Source organism: Danio rerio, chromosome 18 (genome assembly GCF_052040795.2).
Source record: "Danio rerio strain M-AB ecotype USA chromosome 18, GRCz13ab, whole genome shotgun sequence".
Classification (NCBI taxonomy): Eukaryota; Metazoa; Chordata; class Actinopteri; order Cypriniformes; family Danionidae; genus Danio; species Danio rerio.
In genome coordinates this window covers 44,087,558-44,113,222 of record NC_141038.1, presented here as the reverse complement: position 1 = coordinate 44,113,222, position 25,665 = coordinate 44,087,558, and the positions used below count along the sequence as shown (strand labels likewise).

The 25,665-nt window shown below is 37.4% G+C and overlaps 3 protein-coding genes and 2 long non-coding RNA genes across 10 annotated transcripts in view; 3 read left to right on the top strand and 2 right to left on the bottom strand.

Annotated features, from left to right (window-relative positions):
• Positions 1-24,227, top strand: part of rasa2 (RAS p21 protein activator 2) — a 241,741-nt gene extending 217,514 nt beyond the window's left edge. Inside the window, exon 24 of the transcript XR_015515223.1 lies at positions 23,835-24,227. The gene's annotated coding sequence lies outside the window, so the exon portion shown is untranslated. The remainder of the gene's footprint in view (positions 1-23,834) is intronic.
• grk7b (G protein-coupled receptor kinase 7b) overlaps positions 1-25,665 on the top strand; it is an 845,646-nt gene that overhangs the window by 789,504 nt on the left and 30,477 nt on the right. The window lies entirely within an intron of this gene.
• Positions 319-7,404, bottom strand: LOC147839810 (uncharacterized). 2 transcript variants are annotated; one of them, XR_015515251.1, is made up of 2 exons: positions 4,601-7,404; positions 319-1,294 (listed from the first exon to the last, which is right to left on the bottom strand). It is a non-coding gene; the product is annotated as an uncharacterized LOC147839810 (long non-coding RNA). The 2 variants fall into 2 exon arrangements; XR_015515250.1 differs by having other exon boundaries at positions 4,588-6,333.
• The window catches only part of LOC101886500 (uncharacterized), a 52,451-nt gene continuing 27,641 nt past the window's right edge, over positions 856-25,665 (top strand). For all 5 annotated transcript variants that reach the window (XR_015515225.1, XR_015515226.1, XM_087293390.1 and 2 more), the window contains exons 1-3: positions 856-1,158; positions 9,422-9,574; positions 21,610-21,758. Coding sequence is in view for 3 of the 5 variants with exons in the window: in XM_087293390.1 (XP_087149516.1) it covers positions 988-1,158; positions 9,422-9,574; positions 21,610-21,758 (473 nt within the window). In the remaining 2 variants the exon portion in view is untranslated. The remainder of the gene's footprint in view (positions 1,159-9,421; positions 9,575-21,609; positions 21,759-25,665) is intronic.
• LOC147839811 (uncharacterized) lies at positions 2,333-4,138 on the bottom strand. The gene is made up of 2 exons (XR_015515245.1): positions 3,864-4,138; positions 2,333-3,329 (listed from the first exon to the last, which is right to left on the bottom strand). It is a non-coding gene; the product is annotated as an uncharacterized LOC147839811 (long non-coding RNA).

Here is a 25,665-nt window from a genome sequence, read left to right as displayed (position 1 = left end):
TGTGCAATACAGGTTTTCAACATTCTTTAAGATATCTTCTTTTGTGTTCAGCAGAACAAAAGTACAATGATAACAATGTACTCAAGCAGGTTTGTGAGGCTTAATAATGAATTAAACATCATAGAATTTAAATTTCTAAATAAATTTTTTATAAAATTTTCATTTATTTGCATTTTTATCCCTTTAATAACATTTATTTCTGGATATTTTGGGGGTTGAGTTTATATCGATTTCATTTGATTTCTTTTTCATTTAATTTATTTATTCATCAAAATTTTTTTATGCGTTTTTGTTTGTTTAATTATTTGCATTAATCTCTTTCTTTCTTTATTGTTCTTTGAATCAGTATTATGTGCTGTTTGGCTTTCACAAACTCAGGGACTTTACATGTTCTTTCATTTATTTATTCATTTTCTTTCAGTTTAGTCCCCTTATTTATTAGGGGTCACCACAGCGGAATGAACAACTTATCCAGCTTATTTTATGCAGAGGATGCCCTACCAGCTGTAATCCATCACTAGCAAACATCCATACACACTAATTCACACACATTCATACACTACGGTAAATAAATTCACCTACACTAACATTACATGTCTTTACGTTTGGACTGTGGGGGTAAACCGGAGCAGCCGGAGGAAACCGACACGAACATGCAAACTCCACACAGAAATGCCAACTGACACAGCCGGCACTCGAACTGGCGAATTTCTTGCTATGAGACGACAGTGCTAACCACTGATTCGCCTGACATGTTCTTCTCTTTCTTTTTGTATTTCATGAGCAACTTCAATTGGCGCGAGGGAGGATCTAAATTGACAAGTGTTGTTGACATTTTGCTGTTGCTACAGTAACAGTGGAGAGTCGCTAACAAAGTTGTCAACAAGCATGTATAACTTTACATGCTTTTAGTTCGTCAGGAGTCAATCTAACATAGTGTTTTAATGAATAAATTTATTAACTCTCTCGTTTTTAATAAGTCTCACAATGCGAAAGGCTCAGTCTGCTGGTGGAGGAGCGTCGAGTGAAGCGGCGCAGCAACTCAGCGCGCTCTTGGGGAGATACGAGCATCACTGCCTGCAGACCAACAGCAGCCCCAGTGCGGAGCTCAAACTGGACATCCTTCACCATATCGACACACAGCAACCTCTCAGGAAGGTACTTTACACAGTGAAACTGATCATAAAAAAACAAGATGGAAACTGAACGGTTATTTTCAAAACGATTAAGCTTGCTAATCAGTTCAATAAGCTGTAGAAAGCTGCACGAATAAATATGGAGTAACGTTAGTTCACTATGAAGGTAAATCCGTTGCGAAACTCGAGAGCTTGCAAATGTAAATGTGAGCACTTGTGATAATAATATTTGTATGTGTAGGTTGAAATGTACACTTACAGCTCTGATGTGAACAGCTGAAATCCTCGATTTGCACACACACACAACAACCCACACACTTGTGTTTTAAATTGGAAGTTGCAGATTAATAGTTGTGTATTTGTAAAATGTCATTCACAAATACAAAGTGACAGACACACGTGTGCAAGGCAAATTTGATTGCATCTTTGCTCTACAACCACAGGTCGGCACTCACAACCTCTCAGATTGGTCAGTACAACTACAAATCTCCCGCGCTCTGACTTTTGCAACACATCTCCCGCGATCTCTGTAGCAGAACTCATCTGTGCACTGGCAGATGCAGAGGCGTGAGCAGCGCGGGGCGGGGGAGGGGCGGGGCAGGTGTAAAGCTGTTTGATTGGCTGAAGCCTGACCAATGAACAATGCCAGCAGCCAACAGGACTGAGGTGCAAAATAATAATTTCCCACGATTATTTCATTAGTTAGGGTTTATTTAAACTCTTTTCTGAAGAGATTCTTGTTAAAAATCATAAATTCTACTGTAATGTACATACCAGTAAAAGAGCAGCAAAGCCAGTTTATTGGCTACAGCCAGCCAATGAGATGGGGTGTTTCTGTTTGTCAGCACACAGGGCAGCTCACGTTGTTGGAGGCCTCGAGCAATCAGAGGGTAAGTTATGATTTTTTAATAATTATCTATATGTTCAATACTGTTAGCTAAGCTAAGGACTGTGTTGGGTGCTTCTCTTGTTTGTTTCTTATATAAGAAAACAGTTATGAGTTATGTAGGAGTTGCTTTCTATCATGTTATATGGTTCTAAAGATACGATTCAACCCACATGAAATAAGAAGTTGTAATAGCATTTATAGTAAACAATATTACGTTTTTGAACCATACTAACTATAATAAACTGTATTATACTGTATATTTTGCAGTATCTACAACTTTGTTAATGAATGCAACAGCACACTGTAGTATTAACTAGCATGAACTTTAATGAATTGAAGTATACTTTATATGTAAAACCTAATACATTTTAAAGCAGTTTCATTTCTTTCTAATTTATACATCTACATGCATTACATCTGATTTAGGTCCACAACTTGCATCCTTCAACATGATATGTGTGTTCAAAGGAAGAGCAACTAGGTGAGGGAGACAGTGTCCATCGCTCGGCAGAGGGTCCACTTTGAGCATCTCATCTGCAGGGTTAAGCAACATAAGCTGAACAGTCATCATCTCTCTCTATTACAGCGAGCATCAACCAGCTTTACACAATGGCTTGCTTTCTGACCATTAGTATAGGCTTGAGCAAAGGATTAAAGAGGAGATAACATTTGATGGGTAATGATGAAGTTGGATTTACCACCTCCATCTCATTACGAACAAGGAAAAACCCTTAAATATTTCAATACAAGTAACTAGACATTTGCGCTACACTTATTTGGACTGTAAATTTTATTTGACAAATTACATTCCCTTACAGCACAGGTGTCAAACTCAGTTCCTGGAGGGCTGCAGCTTTGCAAAGTTTAGTTCTAACCCTAATTAAACACACCTGATCAAACTAATTGAGTCCTTCAGGTTTGTTTGAAACTTTCACTTAAGTGTTTTGAAGCAGGGTTGCAACTAAAAACGTGCAGGGTTACGGCCCTTCAGGAACTGAGTTTGACACCCCTGCCTTACAGTAAAGTGTAAAAATACTACATTAAACAATTATCAAAATAAAAGTTGTGTGTGGGTGAGTGTGTGTTTTGTTCAAATCTGTAGTCATCTTGGCAGGTAAAAAGAGAAAATAAATGGTCGGCTTCCTCTTGAATGATCTGAATTATTTTGAAGTGTTTGTAGATGAGCTGGATCATCATGTCATCTTTAGCATAAATAACATCCTTTTCAAGCTATGCAGCTTCTCTGAGTTCCTCATCGACTTGAAACATCCTGATCTCTCCTGTCACTCCATCCTTACAGGAAACTGAGAAATAAAGGTAGTAACTTTCATAATTAAAAAAGTGACATAAAGGACACACTGTACACAAACATGTAAACAGATAGATGGATAGATAGATATGATGCAGGTTATAATAACAAAAACCGGTATGATCTGTAAGAAACTGAAACGCCTAGTGTTATTTTTAATTGCTATTAATGTGTGCGTGTGTGTAAATATACTTCAATTCATTAAAGTTCATGCTAGTTAATACTACAGTGTGCTGTTGCATTCATTAACAAAGTTGTAGATACTGCAAAATATACAGTATAATACAGTTTATTATAGTTAGTATGGTTCAAAAACGTAATATTGTTTACTATAAATGCTATTACAACTTCTTATTTCATGTGGGTTGAATCGTATCTTTAGAACCATATAACATGATTGAAAGCAGCTCCTAGATAACTCATAACTGTTTTCTTATATAAGAAACAAACAAGAGAAGCACCCAGCACAGTCCTTAGCTTAGCTAACAGTATTGAACATATAGATAATTATTAAAAAATCTTAACTTACCCTCTGATTGCTCGAGGCCTCCAACAACGTGAGCTGCCCTGTGTGCTGACAAACAGAAACGCCCCATCTCATTGGCTGGCTGTAGCCAATAAACTGGCTTTGCTGCTCTTTTACTGGTATGTACATTACAGTAGAATTTATGATTTTTAACAAGAATCTCTTCAGAAAAGAGTTTAAATAAACCCTAACTAATGAAATAATCGTGGGAAATTATTATTTTGCACCTCAGTCCTGTTGGCTGCTGGCATTGTTCATTGGTCAGGCTTCAGCCAATCAAACAGCTTTACACCTGCCCCGCCCCTCCCCCGCCCCGCGCTGCTCACGCCTCTGCATCTGCCAGTGCACAGATGAGTTCTGCTACAGAGATCGCGGGAGATGTGTTGCAAAAGTCAGAGCGCGGGAGATTTGTAGTTGTACTGACCAATCTGAGAGGTTGTGAGTGCCGACCTGTGGTTGTAGAGCAAAGATGCAATCAAATTTGCCTTGCACACGTGTGTCTGTCACTTTGTATTTGTGAATGACATTTTACAAATACACAACTATTAATCTGCAACTTCCAATTTAAAACACAAGTGTGTGGGTTGTTGTGTGTGTGTGCAAATCGAGGATTTCAGCTGTTCACATCAGAGCTGTAAGTGTACATTTCAACCTACACATACAAATATTATTATCACAAGTGCTCACATTTACATTTGCAAGCTCTCGAGTTTCGCAACGGATTTACCTTCATAGTTCACCCCCAAAAATAAATGTTTGTTATAAATTAATTAGTTTGACATGACGTTCCAGACCGACTTTTCTTTCTATTGTGAACAGAAAACCAAAACAAAGAGAAAAAAAATAGCAAGAAGCCAAAAGCGATTTCCCCTGCTTATTTTTCTTTTGCACAATCCTAAATCACGTCATTAAAATAATAATAGCTTAAGCTTGTTAATGAAAGCATTATATAATAGTTTTAAACATTATACATTTCTAAATGAAAAGTGAATTTAAAAAATGTTGAAAATATTGGAATATGTATAGTGTTATCTTTTTATTATTATATTTTTGCTAATTAAATTAAATTGATAGTTTTCCTAATTTGACAAGCTAGTTGGCCTAACATAAAGACAGCATTATTTTATTGCAAAAGATTCATTGTTTTCCAGTTTCCATGAGAATAAGGAATGAAATGTTTGATTGTTTTAAACATACTATTCCATATAAAGACAAATAGTGTCAACCTCTGAAAAAAAACAGTTTGCAAAAAGATAAAGCGCAGCATATAGGCAGGTTAAAACCTTAGGTAAACCCTGCTGTGTCGACCATAAGCTTGAGTGTGGCATATCTCTCATGTGGGAAACACCCGCAGCTCCCCCAGTTTGCAAATTCTTGGAAATTTTTGACTGAAATTTTCATTTGATGAACTCCAGAAATCCTATTTCTAAGAGATTCAAAAGTCCATAACTGAAGGAGGGATTAATGGATGCCTTATGGCAACAGGCAAGAAAACGTATTGTCATGTTCAAGAAACCAGTCTGAGATTATTGGCACTTTTTTACATGGCAGATTATCCTGGTGGAAGTAACCATCAGAAAAAAAAATCTATTATTGTATATTGTTGGCAGCTATATAGGGTGCTGGAAAAAAAGTAAAATAATGGCCGTTAAATTACAGACATTTACCATAAAATAACAGACTTTAAATTACAGAAATTTTCTTAAATTTAAATTTCCAGTAAATTTCTGTAATTTGCTATCTGTTATTTTACAGTAAATGTCTGTAACTTAACAGCCGTTATTTTGCTATTTTTCCTGCCAGAAAAAAATAAAATAACTAATTTTACAGTGTACTCTTTGGTCATAAAGGGATGGACATGGTCAGCATCAATACTTAGGTTGTAGCATTGACTCAAAGCTAAATTGGTGCTAATGGGCCCAAAGTGTGCCAAGAAAACATCCCCCACACCATTACACCACCAACTGCCTGAACCATTCAAGGCAGGATGGATTCATGCTTTCATGTTGTTGATGCCAAATTCTGACCCTACAATCCGAATGTCGCAGCAGAAATCAAGACTTAACACACCAGGCATTATTTTTCCCATCTTCTACTTAAGTTTGAGTTAGTTTAGTTTGAGTTACTGTTTCCTTTCTATCAGCTAGAACCAGTCTGACCATTCTCCTCTGACCTTTGGCATCAACAAGGCATTTGTGTCAACATAACTTCCCCCACTGGATATTTTCTCTTTTTCTGACCATTCTCTGTAAAAGCTGGAGATGGTTGTGCGTGAAAATCCCAGTAGATCAGCAGCTTCTGAAATACTCAGAATAGTCCATCTGGCACCAACAACCACGTCTCAATCAAAGTCACGTAAATGATCTTTCTTGCCCATTCTGATGCTCAGTTTGTACTGCAGCAGATCATCTTGACTATGGTTGCAACCAAAACGCATGCTTCCATATTATATAGTTCGATAAAATCAGTATGCGAGCCGAGCAGCATGTCTGAATTCATTGAATTCGAAAATCAGTATGCGAGAAGTACCCAGATGACTACTTCCGGCGAGATTCTGAAGTGCCCATCCCATGCACGCTGCGCTATCCCATTATGCCCTGAGAAAGAATTCATGAATAAGAGTGAAGCGACGCAACTGACGCAGGTAGGTCATGTGACCATGACAAAATGCCAGATGTAGTACGTCCAAATTCCATTCTTCTCACATTCATACTGTGTAGAACATACTTTTTTTACGGCCGATTAGTATGTTTAAATTCAAATGCAGTACCTACTGAGTAGTAGGTGGTTTTGGACGCAGCCCATGTTTAGATGCCTAAATGCATTGAGTTGCTGCCATGTGATTGGCTGATTAAAAATTTGCGTTAACGAGCAGTTGGACTGGTGTACCTAATAAAGTGTCCAGTAAGTGTATGTGGAAGCACCAACACCTAGTTACAGTCCTTGCTGACTTTAAGCTGCCATTCAGCTAATGGATGTAGCTTTAATCTAAAGGTAGGGCAATTTAAGTCAGAATTCAAGAGAACAGTAGTAAGACATGCCATCGAAAGCAGTGGTACTAAAGGCAACACCTGATACTGTGTTGCCATTTCGACAAAGCAAACAACACACATCCTGAAACAGAAGAGAACACAGAAACATACATCCCAAGCCATTTCTGTTAGTAGCTAGATTTATAGTTAGAACAGCTGTGAAGAATCACTGGAGTGCCGTATTTTCACAAGAAGAGCTTGGACACACCTTCACTGAGATGAAGTCCCGAGGGGGACTTATCAGGTCATCAGAGCGTGTCCATCAGTCTGAAACACAGCAAAGAGGTGCATTCAACAGCACTTAGTCATCAGGCATATCCCAAGATGGACAGCATTTTTAAGCAACACACATTCAAGAACTCCATGGTGGCCCTGCATTCAAGGAACTTGAACACATTGTTCAACCTGGAACCATATGACAACTATGATATATCATTAGACAGCTACAGTACACTGATATCAGGCTTCACTTCCTTGCAAAGGAAGTAGGCAACACAATATATCTGTTATGTGAGGGGACGCTGGACAAAGGAGTGCGTATCCAAATGCAGGTTCTTTAGGAGAATGAAAAGACATGCAACGGTCAACAGGGTCAAACAGGTACATGCAGAGCAATCCCAAATTGTGCTTGAAGAACAGGCGAATGGTCAGTACAGGCAGCAATAAATCAAAGCGATAACACAAGGCAGGGTCAAAACACATTGTAAAACGCATTGTAATGTTCAATGTTGAGTCTGAATTATAGTTAAGCAGGAGCTACAGAATTGCATTTAATCACTGTATTTATACATTTATTATGATTTATACAAAACAAAATCTCACCTCAAATTTTTCTCTTGTTTCTAGTACAAATATCTACATTTTAAAGCGAAGACAAGAGTATTTCACTTACCCCACTGACAGATACTTTAGCTTGTTTTAAGAGGAAACACTTTAAATTTTGACTAATTTCTTGTGATGGTGAAAACAAAACAATATTTTGTTTGCTCTAAGAATTTTTTATATTTGGACTGGAAATGAGAGAAAATAAGGTAATAAAAGCATTTTTCTTAGCCTCGCAGGGTTGCTCAACCTGTGGTCGGTGTGGATCCTAACACGCCAGTATATTGATGGGACTCTAAACTGTTCACTGAGCGCCATCTTTCAAATGAGACATTAAAGCAAGGTCCTGACTCTCTGTGGTCCTTAAAAATCCTAGGATGTCCTTTGAAAAAGAGTAGGGGTTTAACCCTGGCATCCTAGCCAAATTTTCCCGCTGTCCATCATGGCCTCCTAACCATCCTCATATCATAATTGGCTTCATCTCCACCAATCAGCTCGTGTGTGGTGATTATTTGGTCAATATGGCTGTGGATGCTGCACATTGGTTGTGAATCTCCATAAAAAAATGAATGTGTAAAGCACTGTGAGTGTCTAGAAAAGCACTATATACATGTAAGGAATTATTATTATTATTATTTTAAATATATAATTTATATTATATATTACAATAAAATATAGTAATTTTTTTTATATTGTGCAGCCCTAAAAGGAAACATAATAAAAAAAAGAAAGATAACAAGTTTTCTAGTTATGTCGTCTTAATCATAGTCTAAATAAAAACTAGCTAGCTACCAAGTGCACAGGCCCATTGATGTCTACACCGCTGCAAAAAAAATCCATGTTTAAGGATAAAACTTGAAGTAAGGCCAGCCGGTGTTTTTTAGTTATGTTTGTTTTTTGTAAGAAACAAAAACAAATTAAACAGTAAAGTTGTTTAGTTATATAATGTGATCATCAAAAAAAAAAAAAGAAAAAAATAGCTAGCTACCAAGTGGTCAGGCCCATAGCCAGGTTTGAGGTCATAGATTAATTTTTCATGTTTTAGAATAAAATTTAAAGTTTTACGAATGAAAAATTCTTTAAAACAATGAAAATGAATAAGCTCATGTCCCTGATTTGCAGCATGTTATTTTGTCATTGAAGAAATACAACATTTGAACTTATTTGGTATAATTTTCAGTGATTAGCTTTGTTTGGAGAAATAACACTTCATCGCTGGGACTAATAGACAGGTGGCAATCAAAAAGAAGTGTGCAACATTTTAAAGCTGAGGATTTCACATTCAGTTTGGTAAAGACAAAATGCAGCCATATGTTCCTCTGGCTACATACTGTAATTCGCGATTTCAGAAGTATATAGGGCTATGTTTTCAGAATGAGGCTGTGTTGGAGATGTTACAATGTTTGGTCTCATGATGTGTGGGAACCAATGGGATTTCCCCATCCTTAGCTTTTGTGTTTAAAAGTTGTATTAATGAATTTATTTATTGTTTGTCTGTCATGAAATTGATGTTACAATCCTTGACAGACTTATCATTCTGCGTGTGAAATATTCTGTTCAGGATTTTATTATTTGGTTGGGGCAAGGGCGTTGGGGTCAAATAAAATCGCATGATCATTGACATATTTATTAAAAACGTACCTGTTAATCAATGGCTGGATATTTCATTAATAATTCTTTGTTTTTGTCCATCTTCAATCCCTATAGATAACGCTGTCAGTTCCAGAGCTGGAGCCTTCAGATACTCTTCTGCCCAGCCTTCAGCCACTCTTAATGGCTATACGAGATGAACGCTACACACATGTGCAGGAATTCCATATCTGGAGTCTGTCTTTCAAGCAAACAGATGTAGTTGAGCTGGTGAGCACTTTATATGCTAGTTCTGTGATTGGCAGTCATGGAAATCATTTAGTCTCAAGTTGCTTGTTCCAGCACACAAGGAAAAGAGACAGCCAAGAGTCTTACTGCAATTTAAACGAAACCTTTCCCGTGCAAACAAAAACATTGGTTCAGCCACATCACTCATAGTTATCTGTCTTAGAGACATGTCCTTTATTTTAGCAGTAAACGGTAATGAGCCATAACTGTTAACGTTTTATCTTAACACCACATCAGCTTAGCCTTGGAAAGAGTTTTGAATTACACAACAATTTCAGGTGCCAGAACTCAGAATTTTTTTTTTTCTGTCATCTCGGCATTCTCTTGCAAAACATCTTGGCTTTACGTGTTAAAAGCACCTGCTCGCTCTCTCTCCCTTTCCATTAATCACATTCTTTTGTGTCTGTCAATTCTTACATCATTTATTCTTGATGACTTTCATCATACTTTATAGGTGTTTTTATACTTGACTGGTTTGTTTTGACTGAAACAAACTAGTGTGAGTGCAGCAGTTCATTTAAATAAGCATAAATGCTGCCATCTGAGCTTGACTGAAACTTGGTTTTATTGAAATATGAATTTGACCAAATGTATCTAAATCAAGGTTGCCCAAACTCTGTCCTGGAGGTCCAGTGCCCTGCAGATTTTAGCTCCAACTTGCCTCAAAGCACCTGCAAGGATGTTTCTAGAAAGCCTACTGAGCTTGATTAGCTAGCTTGGGTGTGTCTGATTGGGATTGAAACTAAGCTTTGCAGAACACCGGCCCTCCAGGACCGAGTTTGGGCACCCCTGACCTAAATAAACCAAAACAGGACATTATTTTAAGATATGACCATAATAAGGGCAGAAATGTCAAATATACTCTTACTGACTTTACCTGTTTGGATTATAGGTTTACAAAAAAAGAGTCTTCTTGCAGAAGATACTTGAGTTGTTTGTGTGTAACAGATTAATTCATAGCACTTACATTTACATTTACATTTACATTTAGTCATTTAGCAGACGCTTTTATCCAAAGCGACTTACAAATGAGGACAAGGAAGCAATTTACACAACCAAGAGCAACAATGAATAAGTGCTATAGGCAAGTTTCAAGTCTGTAAAGTCTAAGAAGGGAAGTATTAGTATTTTTTTTTTTGTACAGTTAGTGTGATATTCAGAGAGGCAATTGCAGATTAGGAAGTGTAGTGGAGACTAAATAGTTGAGTTTTTAGTCGTTTCTTGAAAGTAGCGAGTGACTCTGCTGTTCTGATGCAGTTAGGGAGTTCATTCCACCAACTGGGCAGATTGAGCGTGAGCGTTCGCGAAAGTGATTTCTTCCCTCTTTGGGATGGAACCACGAGGCGACGTTCATTCACAGAACGCAAGTTTCTGGAGGGCACATAGATCTGCAGAAGCGAGAGCAGATAAGAAGGAGCAAGGCCAGAAGTCACTTTGTAGGCAAACATCAGAGCTTTGAATTTGATGCGAGCAGCAACTGGCAGCCAGTGCAAACGGACTAGCAGCGGAGTGACATGTGCTCGTTTAGGTTCATTGAAGACCACTCGTGCTGCTGCATTCTGGAGCAGTTGAAGAGGCTTGATAGAGTTAGCTGGAATCCCAGCTAGTAGAGAGTTGTTTTGACTCCTTTACAAATCTTATAATCAGGGCTTGACATTAACTTTTTTGATTACCAGCCACTGTGGCTAGTAGTTAACCATCATTACTAGAAACTTACCATTTTCACCAGCCACAATTTTGCTGTTGGGAAAATATATTTTGCACAAATTTGACTTTGACATGCTAAAATTACTAAATTTAGATTTTGTGTTATGTCCACATGCCTTCTCAGTCATTTGACTTTTTGTGTGTGTTGTGGATCAGCTTGCTCAATGTGCATGAGCAAATGGGTTGTGTCACACTGCAATTAGTTTTTATTTCACATGACTTTTCAGGGCTCAAAATTAAGGATTTGCCAAATTTATCTCCACACCAAAAATAAATAAATAATTACTTCTTAGCCACAATTTTTAAATAATGTGTCAAAACAAGCAAACTCTTTACAGCTGTTTAAACTTTTCTTTAAAAAAAAAATTGAGATTTAAAAAAAACTATTGTCATGTATCTAAAATATGCACACTAATCTGTCCTGGCTAAAGGTCCCAGATCACCAGTTAACTACACATAAACAGAGAGTTATTCCCATATTATAGCAATGTTATTGTAAGGGATGATAATTAAACCATTTTAACAAAAATAACTGCAAGCAAAAGAAAGCCGGTAAAAAACACTGTGTGTGATAATGAAAGGATGACGACACGGTTAATGTTAATAATGTTAATAATCTTTTCAAAGAATGATTAAAGCGAAAGCAGCTTACAAAAGAATATACTAAAAAAATCTTGAGCTCTTGAAAGCAGCTAGACTATGGGTACACGATTATCGCTTTTTGTCCAGTCTATCTAAAAGAAAGCCGATCCCACCAGTTGGGTTTTCTCTAGGCACGGTTGCTTCACGCAAGTAAACCTCTCATGCGGTATTCACCTGCTTTCTTTGGCTTGCGTGAACACAATAATCTTTGTCAGTCATGCTGCTTCTCATTTGTAAGATTGCATTTGCACGAATATTGGGCCATCCTTATTGTTGATTCCTGCATTAAAAAACCTACAATTTAAAAAGTATTTTTTAACCAGCCAAAGTGGCTAGTGGCAGTGTCTGTCTAACCCGCCACAGCTGTAATATACCCGCATTTAGCAGGCTGACGGGTGTTAATGTCAAGCCCTGCTTATAGTCTATTCACAAGTTTTCAACTACTAGATAATACATGCACAATGGCTGTTATCACAGAATAAAGCTCAACAGGCTTATCAGCAGCCAATATGACACAGAGCACTGTTGTATAAGACAGAAGTGCTTTATTTGCTAAAAATAACCGCTTAGATGTACTTTATCCTAGTTATTACACCGTTACTTGCCTCAGAATGTAAAACTTACACACAAACATTGTTCTGAGCCATAATAATTTATAAACTTTTAAACTAGAGGCAAATCTGACAAAAAACAAAAAGGTTGAATGGAGCTTACACTAACCTATGTATTTTTTTAGTCACAAGATGGCGCCAGTCAAAACAGTGACGTAAACATATTCACTGTCAGACAAGATTATTAGTTTCAGTGGTTGATACCTGGGAATAACAGTTTGGAATGTCTTGACTGACCAATCAGAATAAAGTACTCCAGACAGCCATGGAATAAACGCATTTAGTGCACAGCATTCTTCAGTAAAGTTCTGATGTAAATATATGTCAAAAAGCATCCCAGCAGACACACAATATCATGATGCTGTGTTCACACCAGATGCGGCACGCGTGGATAAATCGTGATATTCCCACGTAAATAGAGGTGTGAACATTTTGAGTTTAATCGCTTCATTTGTGTGCCAAAATTTGATTCAACTGTGTGTCAAATTCACTGAGCATCAGACGCGGATTCTCGTCATGGGCAGGGCTTTTGTTTGCCTGCTGCAAAATGCTCAACTTGCACCGCATCGTTCACGCCACCTCATTCGCAGGATGTCTATGCGCGTCTTTGCAATGACTTAACATGTAAATCACTTGCGCTTGACGCTTCTTCCACGTCTGGTGTGAATGCAGCATAAGACGTTAATATTGGGTTAGATTTAGGTTGCCAGCGTCTAACGACAAAGTTATTTTGACGTCCAATAATGGCGTGAAATGACGTTGTTATTTTGTTGCGTTTAGGTTGTGTTGGAAAGTGACCAAATCCAATGTCAAGCCAACAGCTTTAACTAACGTCAAATTGACATCAAATATTGACATTTATTCATCAGGTATGCCGTCATATAACGTAACGTCCACACAACATAAAGCTGTAACATTATTAGATGTTGACATTTTGTTGTTTGTAGGTTGCATTGAAAAGTAACCAAAATACATCATCTGTCTGACGTTGGATATTGACGTCGGCCTGACGTTGGGTTTTGATGTCACTCCGATTTTCATTTCCAAACAAAATGCAACATCTCCGACATTGGGGTACACTATCAGTCATGTTGACATCCTGTTCCTGCTGGGATGTTTTTTGTATCTTTAAGTTTAGTCAAAAACTAGTACCAAGTATTTTTTTTTCATGCTTGAATGCTACAGTTTCCATTAAATATTTGTAAAAAATCTCTAGTCCTTGGTGGACAATCACATGGTTTTGGAGCAACAAGCATGTTTAAAGGGTCACGAAACACGAAAACACATTTTTTGAGCTGTTGACAGTCGTATATGTGTCCCACACTGCTAAAAACACTATTAGGACACATAAATCTCACTAAAAAGTGAAAATTGGTTGTTTTTGCGTTATTTCGAGCAAATTCGTACTTCCGGTTTGAAACCAATTTTTGAAGCTGCGTCATGGCCATGAGATAATAGCGTGTGTTTCAGCGTGTGGACTGGACGTCTGTACCAAGGCGTCCCATATTACGTCTCTGAGTTCATTGCATACATTCATGAGTATGGCTTGGTTCAAACCAATCAGTGTGCTCCATTATGAATGCGCTGCAACTTAATTAATATGCATGCTAGCTTTCTTAGACTGTACCTGAAACAGTGTTCAGACGGCAGAGAGACAACACACGTCGTGTTGCCAAAAGTTGTGGGAAACACAACTGTTGTGGGAGTTACAGAGAAATGCAGAGGCTTTTTTCTCTTATACGAGGTGCGGTATCAAACATCCCATCGTCATTAAACACACTGTCTCCCCTGCGTGTGTGTTTGTTTGTACTCGGTCAGAAGTGTGTGGCCAAATGGCAACTCCCATTTTTGTTCAAACCCTGCCCATTTTTATTCAAACCCTGCCCATTTTTCCTCCCCCGACACTCCCACCCAAACAAAGCTAGACACACCCACTTTCCTGACTTTTTCCAAACTAGAGATGTGAAAACATCCTGCTGAAATGGGGGTTTCATGGCCCTTTATAGTACACAATAGCCAAAGTGTCATTTTTTATGAATTTTTGCTTAAACCAGAACCATTCTAACTATTGTTTTGATAGGGAAATCATGCCTCCGAGACACTTCTGTTTTGTTTTGGATACACAAAACAGGCCCTATTATCACTGCAGTGGTTATTTTCTAGTTGGATAGTCCATTGGCAGCCAGCTACTGGCCTGTGTTTCCAACAAGAACCACTCTCTCTGAGGCTATGGCAGCCTGTCAAATCCATGAAATCTTAATTAAAACCAGGCCATTTACTCAGCTTCTGCCAAATCTTTTGATTATTTTTTTTCCAGAAATATATGACTTCTGTAAGACAGAAACCCGAGAAATGACAATACATCCTATTTTTTTTTACTATTTAAACATGACATGTAATACAGTATGTAATATTAACATTTATTTTGAAGCTAACTTGCATGTTTTTAGCTTTTTTAGAGGGCCGACGAGAGCTCAAATTTTACTTCCAATCTTAAATGTAAATAGAAGTACATTCACCAGTTAATCAATTAAAAAGCATAGCATGACCAATTCTAAAGTCTAAGCCCTTAGAAATAGTACATTTCAGCTCCACGCTAAATAAATTGAATTTAAAATACATCAAATCAACATGAGGGATGAAAATACAATATGTATTTAGTATAAAGACCTATCAATAAACATCAACTGTGAAGACATCTTAAATGTTTTTTTCTATTGGCCCATTGAGGGATTTTATTTCTGATCACAGATTTAGATAGAACAACATCGATCATATCAATTTAAGCTTGTAATATAACATAAGGAATGCAGTTTACACAAATAGCACACTTCAACTTTCAATAAGACATATTTAAGTCAGTGTAAAGTCAAATTTTTAATGTTTATAGTGCACATTGTTGTTTTTTAGGTGAGCAATTAATTTGTGCAAGTTAGCATACTGAAGAGCTACAATATTCTTAACCACGCCCCTTTTACAATTACATTGCTTCAACGGAATGACATGCAAAAAGAAGCTCTGCCCCCTAATCAATATTCCATTTAAGTTTGGAGTACATCGACATACTGAAATAAAAGTCTTAGCAAACCTAGTCCATTTCTTAAAAAAAAATCATTAAATCAGCTCGAGACATCATAAACATTGTTTTTATTATTCACATACTGTACGTTATATGTAGTGCTCAACATACACCTCTTTGAAAATGTATATTTTTGTTTCTCAGTGAATATAGGCAATGTATTTTGATGCATTTGAACAAATCAGATTTATTAAAGATATATATTTATTAAAATAATATTTTTGTCTCCGAATATCTTACGAAATAGAACAATGATACAATTAAATGCATGTGAAATATTGGGAAAAAATTGCAACACAATTTTTTAATTGTTTTGCTTCACTTAAAATTTGCTCTTTTCATTTTTTTGTCAGATATTTTTCTCAATTACTAGTTTAAGTTATTTACTAGTTTGTTAAGTTTGCTAAGTTATTTTGTTAGATTAGCTCCAGATTTGGCTTCAGTGTTGACTGATCTAATGTGTATGGAGAAATATAATATTGTAAAGCTTTCTATAGAAAATATTCATTTAAATGAGAGATTTATGTGAGGTGTACTTATACATGTTGAGCACTGTACAATATGTAGGCAAATTCAAAAGCATTTAGCCTGAAGTCAGCTTGCGAACTTTCAGTTTATTTTTTGGTCCACTGAGGGACATGAGCTTTAAAAATGTCTAAATAACTTAGCACTGTTTCCTTTCACAATAAAAATACATTAAAATTTGAGATGACAGTACATCATAAACTATACATTTTGTTACTTTTCAAAGTGGATATACACTCTATGGCCACTTTATAAGGTACACCTGTCCAACAACTTGTTAATGCAAATTTCTAATCAGCCAATCACATGGCAGCAACTTAAATGCATTTAGGCATATGGACATGGTCAAGACGATCTGCTGCAGCTCAAAGCTAGCATCAGAATGGGGAAGAAAGATGATCTAAGTAACTGTAAACGTGGCATGGTTGTTGGTGCCAGACGGGCTGGTCTGAGTATTTCAGAAACTGCTGATCTACTGGGATTTTCATGCACAACCATCTCTAGCCTTTACAGAGAATAGTCCAAAAAAGAGAAAATATTCAGGGAGCGGCCTTGTTGATCCCAGAGGTCAGAGGAGAATGGCCAGACTGGTTCCAGCTGATAGAATAGCAACAGTAACTCAAAAACCACTTGTTACAACCGAGGAATGCAGAAGAGCATCTCTGAACACACAACACTCCAACCGTGAGGCTGATTGGCTACAGCAGCAGAAGAACACAGCAGGGCGCCACTCCTGTCAGCTAAGAACAGAAAACCGAGGCTATAATTCGCACCAAAATTGGACAATGGAAGATTGGAAAAACATTGCCTGGTCTGTTGAGTCTCGATTTGTGCTGCAACATTCGGATGGTTGGCTCGAAATTTGGCATCAGCAACATGAAAGCATGGACCCATCCTGCCTTGTATCAATGGTTCAGGCTGGTGATGGTCGTGTAATGGTGTGGGGGATGATTTCTTGGCACATTTAGGGCCCATTAGTACCAATTGAGCATTGTGTCAACGCCACAACCTACCTGAGTATTGTTGCTGACCATGTCCATCCCTTTATGACCACAGTGTACCCATCTTCTGATGTCTATTTCCAGTAGGATAATACTCCATATTATAAAGCGTGAATCATCTCAGACTGGTTTCTTGAACATGGCAATGAGTTCACTGTACTCAAATGGCCTCCACAGTCACCAGACTCAATCCAATAGAGCACCTTTGGGATGTGGTGGAACAGGAGATTCGCATCATGAATGTGCAGCCGACAAATCTGTAGAAACTGTGTGATGCTACCTTGTCAATGTGGACCAAAATCTCTAAGGAATATTTCCAGTACCTTGATGAATCTATGCCACGAAGGATTAAGGCAGTTCGAAAGGCACAAGGGGGTCCAACCAGATACTAGTAAGGTATACCTAATAAAGTGGCCGGTGACTCTATAAGGTATTTTGGCTTTTTTGTAAGCATTTAGTTTTAAACCAACTTATACATTTTCTAAATTTACCAATACATTCATTGTGTGATTTTGTTCTAATGAAATAACTAAAAATATGGCAAGTCCTGAAATCAAAAAATCATACACATGGCATGCTTAAATAATTAAAAATACACAAATATGTGCTGATGGAAAAGTTTATTTTAGGTCAACAGATTAATTATGGACATACTGTAATTGTTGAACTACACTAGAGATATACAGAAATGCTCAAGTTTCTCTGAACAACATTGTGGGTGCAATTTAGCAAAATGATGGCTGAAAATGTAACTTTTATACTTCCTAAACAACAGCTGTATAACCACAAAAAAGGGCCAGTTTAGACATTGCAAGCTGCCATGGGTTGTATGTTATGGCTACTGACAAGCTTTTATTCCACAACCATTTCATTCCCTTCCAGGGGCAACATGTTCACACTTCAGCTCATATAAAACGGAAAAATATGTCCAATTAAAGGCCGTGATTTACTTCTAGAATTTCTTTGATGCTGTGAAAATCACTGCCATATTTTAGTTCAGACCTGCAGACTATGAATGTTAGAAAAACATTATGGAGGATAAGTATGCTGTTGAAGTTCTGCTCTTTAATGTTGTTAGGACAGTCCTAAAATACACCATGGCATGTACACAAATTTATACGTCCCAGTCGAAGGGTTATAACAATAAGTGCTTGAGAGTCAATGAGAGGTTTTCATGTTTGTTGTTGAGATTCTAGGAGACTTTTTTTGCTTGTTGTAAATCAGTATTTATCCATGAAATGGCGTGGTGGGAGTTTTGTTTAGGGTTTTAAAAAGATGTCGGTTTGGAAAAACCCTCTTTTCTTATTGTTTGATAGCATTTGTACACAGCCGTTTTGTTAAGAGCAATAGTTTTGATCTCTGTAATAACACCTCACAGCCCAGCATTTAATAACTTGCTCACTTTCATTAACTTTCATGTATACTGCATAATTGACTGAAATGTTTAATAAATAAGGCATATAAAATATGAAACACTTTAGGAGCATTGGAATCATTGGTTGAATTCTGTGTGTATCATTCTTTAATGGTTCACCTGGAAACAAAGCTGTTGTCCAAGTTGTGATGAGAACTCCCCTCATAAAAGAAGACAGCATGTTTACATCTGTGACACTGAGCCATTATACTGACCAGCTATTCTGATCAACTATTCTGAGCACAACTATTGTGAATGAATGATTTATTTATCACATTCTGGTCTGTTATTCATAGAAGCCTGGTTGTGGGGATTTTTTCTCAGAATTATGAGAGGTTAGGGTCGGGACATACCGGGCCAACAGCCGGCTGTTCTGCTTCTTTGATCAGCTTCGTCCAGCTAGTTGGTTGGCCAATTTCTGGGGCTCCTTGTTGGCTCGTTGTGTTCCTTGTTGACATAAACGGTAAACGTATCCCTTAATTCCGGTTGGCTGATTGGAATGATGTTCGTGGATCAACACAGATGCTGATCCAGGAACATATTCTACTTGATGAAATCAGGTTAGGGGTACTGTCCGACTCCTCGCTTGCTCATTGTGTTTCTCGTTGGCTCGATTCAGCATGTCGAATCTGCGTCAGACTGAAGAGCGCGCTCTGACTGGTTAATCAGCACATAAGCAGAGCGTGAGTGTGACATAGTGAAGTGACGTAGCAATTAAAGAATTCAAGTTAAAAAGGAACACAAATGGCCGGCTGTAATTCCTCAAATATTTGCAATTATTAGATTATCAGATGTATTTGCAGGGGTGTGACACTCTATTAGTGGTGAGTGACAATTACCCAGGGTTTATGGAAAACCTGAAAAAGTGATGGAATATTGACATGGCATTTTCCAGGCTTTGGAAAAATTTTGGAAAAGTCATAGAAATTATATTTACATTAGTCATTTAGCTGACGTTGGGAAAAGTGATGGTATTAAACAATATGATTAGACGTTAATAAAAGTGAGCGATTGCTCCATATTTAAAATTTCTTATTTTAAATTATCTTCTATTGGTCTTACACAATCACCTGACGTGATGTCGCAGGTAAATATTCACCAAGCTTAAACTTTTGAATGCAGTAAAATGCGAAACTTGTTGCACGTCCTTGCGTTTCTGGTCTGCCGCATTCGCGTGACTATGAATGCAAGTCTATGGAGAGAAAAGTGCAGTGTGATCACGGCTTTACTTTAGAAGTAGTTTTACCTACTATTAATAGTTTAACAAACTATAAACATCATCTAAAATTAGTCTGACAAATATCTGTAAACAGGAATGGAGGTTAGTTGTTTTTACTTCATTTCTTGGCCAAACACATGGTCTCACATAATTAGTGCAGTGTAAGCATCATCTATTTTACATAGATATAAAAATAAATTGACCCTAAAGAGATTGTTAAGAGTTGTATGATATGCTGTAATCAATTTAAACTGTTCAATGTTTTTTTTTTATATAATTTATCGTGTATATGTAGACATTACATGAAACATTAGGTCATGAAAATTGACTTGAAAGTCCTGGAAAAGTCAAAGAAATCTTGTAGTAAAAATGTGTATGAACCATGATAACCATGATAAAGGTACTGAATGCTGCTTCGTTTACGCTTTACATGTCAGAAGTTCTGGTCGCCCATTGCAAACAAGATATTTTGAACATTTCAGTTGGCTGCCATGCGATTGCTTTTTGGTCCAGACACAAACCAATGGGAACCCAACACAGTTGGGTTTTCATCTGCACTTTTATTGGTGTCGACGGCAGTTTTAAAAATCAGAGTTAAAAAATTGCAAGATATAAACTCGCAATTGAAATAAAAAGTTGCAATTGTGAGTCAAAGTTAGAACTGTTAGATATAAACCTGTAATTCTGAAAAAAGGTCCGGATTATGAGATTAACATTTGTAATTGCGAGCCATAAAGTTAGAATTAGGAGATATAGACTTGCAATTCTGAGAAAAAAGTCAGAATTTTGAGATAAAAACACACAATTGTGGGTCAAGGTTAGAATTGCGAGATAAACTCCCCAAATGTGGGAAAGAATTCAGAATTCTGCCATTAAGTGAAGTTTGTTTATAAACTAATTTCGAGAGGATCACGTGCTTATGATTTATCACGGCCGGTCTTGTATTAGCTAATCATTATCTTCCAATCATATGAGCCCTAAGCTACTATAAAGAACCACAGTTTTCAGTCCACGTTATCTTCGTTTGGAAGAAACCCCCCTTCCTCCCCAATTCTCCTCCTTGACATTGATTGGGCGGCACGGTGGCCCAGTGGTTAGCACTGAGAGCCTCACAGCAAGAACACCACGGGCCTAGTTTCGCCTAGCCGGTGGGAGTTTCTGTGAGGAGTTCGTATTTTCTCCCCGTGTTTGCGTGGGTTTCCCCAAACAAGCTTTGACAGATCATTGGCTAAGTGTGAACTCTTGAAAATATTAAAAGAATTGCAAAATATAAACTCACAAGCCTGAAAAAAAGTCAGAATTCTGAGATAAATAGTCCCAATTGTGAGTTAAAAGTTAGAGTTAGAACTGTGAGTTAAAAACCTGCAATTCTGAGAAAAAGGTTAGAGTTCTGAGATAAATATTTTTAATTGTAAATTATAAAATTGTAATTCTGAGAAAAAAAGTATGAATTTTGAGATAAAAAGACTCAATTGTGAGTCAAATTAGAATTGTGAGATAATCTCCCAGTTGTGGGGGAAAGAAATTATAATTCTGTGATTAAAAAGTCAAAATTTAGTCAGAAAGTCAGAATTGCGAGATATACACAATTTTAGGAAAAAAGTCAGAATTCTAAGATATAAACTCACAATTCTGAGAAAAAAAAAATTGTGACAAAAAACTGCAATTCACAGAAAAAAGGTCAGAATTCTAAGATTAAAACATTGCAATTATCAGCTATAAAGTTTAATAATTGGCAGATATAAACTCACAATTCTAAAAAAAAGTCACAGTTGTGAGTTAGAAGCTACAAGTTTATGTATATTTTTTTTTTACATAGTGTTTTCTTATGGAGAGGCGGGGGACAACAGTGTATCCCTTCAGATTACTGGAGCTGCTAGACTGCAGACTGTCTGAATGGTCAATGAAAAGATTGGGCAAAGCTTTAGCCACAAGCTACCTGACCACACTCTGTCTGGACTACACACTGTAAGTGGACATCTGATTGTGTACCCCATTCTTAATCTAAGCCTTATCTTCAGGACTGCTTAAAAAATTACAGGCAGGTGTGTTTGATTAGGAATGACATTAACAGAGAACAGAGGCCCACGGTTCCCTGGTGTACAGTATATTAAGTTTTACACTGTCTGGCCCGGTGGCTCTCAGCCACATTCCTGGAATCTCCCCCCAGCACTGCACATTTAGCATGCCTCCATTGTCTGACACCCACTTCAGGTCTTGTAGACTGTACTAATGAGGTGATGACCTGAGTCAGGTGTGTTGGATTACGGGGATGTTGTAAAATGTGCAGTGTTGGTGCGGCTCCAGGCCATGTTGTGTAAACTTTGTATAAACATGCAATTTGATGGATCCAATTATGAGTTGTCAGCCGAGATGCATTACTACTTCCACCCTTTTCCCCCTCATGTGTTGAATTGCATCTCTTGTGAATATTCGCATTTCATCAAGACTATCCATTGTTGTTTTTTGTCACACTCTACATCACTTTCACAAGTGAGCTTAGTGAGGATCATGAGTTTTACTGAATAAACAAACCCTTACATGGTTTATGAGCTGGGCCAGCCAGTATCAGTGGACATTTTTTGCCATTTCTGGACAGAATTTAAAATAATTTTCAATTTTGACAGTAAAGTGAGTAAAAACTCCCCAAAACATTAATTAAAATAATAATACCTTTAATTAAGGTTTACAGTCCAAATCCAATTAGAACCACCTGTTTTGTAAGCAAAGTAAGTCATTTAATATATATTATTAAAAGACAGAAAATATTACTTTACAATCTACATTCTACTGTACATAAACCATCTAAACATTTGCATATTATTCAATGATATTACTGAAATTAGAAGAGCAACTTAATAAATATGTATTTACACACATTTACATATTGTAAGTAAATAAATAGACTCAATGATGAGCTACATTGTAAAAAATATCATATTTTGTGATTCATGTTTTTTAATTTTCCCATTTATTTATACTTTTGATTGGCTTTTATGGGACCTTAATCTTTCTTCCAACAACTTGTATCCTCAAAAAGTTTTAAAAAGTTACTTTTATGAACTTTGTTAATAGTTTAAAGGGATATATTGTCTGGGTTGGCGTTGTATATTATGGTACAAACACTTTGTAATAAACTGTCAGTGCATCTTCTGTTATTTTACAGGCTTATTTCTCTAAATATTATTTCTTATACATTTATATGATTTCAAACTACTAAAATGTCAGTAAATTTCACTTTATTAAAAATTGCCTGAGCAGAGATAACGATCTCATAATGCATTTCACAACCCTAAATAAACGAAAAACACTTGTGAATCCCAAAACAATAAACTACACTACCTGACAAAAGGTCTTTAAGTTTTAGAAACATCATTTGATATCAGAAGTGGCTCATATGAATGGCCAGCCTGATCTCACGAGAAAACGTAAGTATTGTACGTTTTGGCAGTTTAGTGGCTAATTCGTCCTAATTCGTACGAGTTCAGTCCTATAAAATGATATGATTTTAAAAAGGAGGCATGGCACCTAACCCCACGCCTAAACCCAATCGTCAATAGGGAATGAGCAAATCGTACTAAAATGTACGAATTAGATCATATGAATTAGCCACTAAATGAAAAAGTTACGAATTTGCCGTGAGATTGCGTTGGAATAACAAATGCCTCTAGATTACGATTATTTTATCAAAATAAAATATGATCATGCCTTGATTTTTAATCATTTAATTAGGACAGTAAGGTCTGACTTTCCTTAGACAAAAGTCTAGAATATAAAAAATATAAAGTCATGCTGCAGTGGAAAAATAATTAATATTGTGTATGACTCCCATGAGCTTGGAGGACTGCATCTATACATCTCTGCAATAACGTATTAATAAAGTCATCTGGAATGGCAAAGAAAGTGTTCTTTCAGGACACCCAGAGTTCATCAAGATTCTTTGGATTGATCTTTAATGCCTCCTCCATCATACTCTAGACATGCTAAATAAAGTTATTGTCTGGTGACTGAGTAGGCCAATCCTGGAGCACTCTGCTTTTAAAGGGCCATGAAACCCCCTCGTTTCAGCAGGGTGTTTTCACACCTCTTCTTTGGAAAAAGTCAGAAAAGTGGGCGTGTCCAGCTCTGTTTAGGGGGGAGTGTCGGAGGAACTAAAGTGGGAGGGTGTGGGAGTGTCGATTTGGGCACGCGCGAGTTTCAGAGTCAAAATACACACACACACACACATACATACAGGAGAATGTGATGGTGTTTAACCTACATAGACATCTGTAGTCGAATTATTAGCCAAATTATTAAATGGTGGACTTTAACTGCAGTTTGGCTCTTTCATTCAGGGAATTCATTCATGCCCCTCGCGACACACGAGATATTTGATTCGAGGAACTGCTGCAAGCGTGTATTTTTCATGCAATGTTTTATACCGCACGGCGAATGAGAGAAAAAAAACCTCTGCATTTCCCAGAAACTTAGATGCACACGACAGGTAGTGTCAGAAAGCCGCGCGTGTTATTCCGGTCACTAAATGCGGTAAAAACCCTACACGAGGTTAAAGTTTGGTTGTGGTGCTAACGTGTTTACACTCTGTGCAATAGTTTGTTAGATACGAACAAACTGAATAAACAAAGAGCACTGGTCGCTCACTTACCAAATCTGTAGAGACAGGACAATCACCAGCAACTAGAGCCGCGTCTTTATGAAGAGAATACTACAAACGATTCCAGATCCCAGCGTTTGCAGATGAGAACAGCTCTCAGGTAAACAATAATCCTCCTTAGACACGTAAGTTATTGTTGTCGCGCGTCGCGTACACTGTAATCCACACGTGAGTCTGAGCTCTCACAGAGAGAAAATGAAAACGAAACTTAACTGCAGCAAACTATAAAAGCAACACTTCACGCTTGTTTTGCCAACACAACGTGGCGTCTCTGTCCTGAAAACACGGTGATAGTAATGAATATTAATGAAGTTGCACAATAGAGCGCGCTGATTGGTTTGACCCAAGTCTTACTCATGCATTAATGCAACACACTGTAAGACGTAATAAGACACACTCTGGCACAGACGCCCAGTCTGCACGCTGGAATACACGCTATTATGTCATGACCGTGACGCAGCTTCAAAAATTCGTTTCAAACAGGAAGTACGAATTTGCTTGAAATAACGCAAAAACAACCAATTTACACTTTTTAGTGAAATATAGGTGTCCTAATAGTGTTTTTAGCAGTGTGGGACACATATACGACTGTCAACAGCTCAAAAAATGTGTTTTGGTGTTTCGTGACCCTTTAAGAACTTAAACGTGGAGGCTAAAGTATGAGCGCCATTCTGCTGAAAAATTTGCTTCTAGTTGAACACTTGGAAAAGTGGCAGAAGTTAGATTTTTCTAATGAATCATCTGTTAAACTGCATCCCAATCATCACAAATACTGCAGAAGACCTATTAAAACCTGCATGGACCCAAGATTCTCACAGAAATCAGTCAAGTTTGGTGAAGGAAGAATCATGGTTTGAAGTTATATTCAATATGGGGCTGTGCGAGAGATCTGCAGAGTGAATGGCAACATCAACAGCCTGAGATATCAAGGCATTTGTGCTGCCCATTACATTACAAACCACAGGAGAGGGCAAATTCTTCAGCAGGATAGCACTCCTTCTCATACTTCAGCCTCCACATCAAAGTCCCTGAAAGCAAAGAAGGTCAAGGTGCTTCAGGATTGGCCAGCCTAATTGCCAGAAATGAACATTATTAAGCATGTCTGGGGTACGATGAAGGAGTAGACATTGAAAATGAATCCAAAGAATCTTGATGAACTCTGGGAGTCCTGCAAGAACGCTTTCTTTGCCATTCCAGATGACTTTATATCATTGCAGA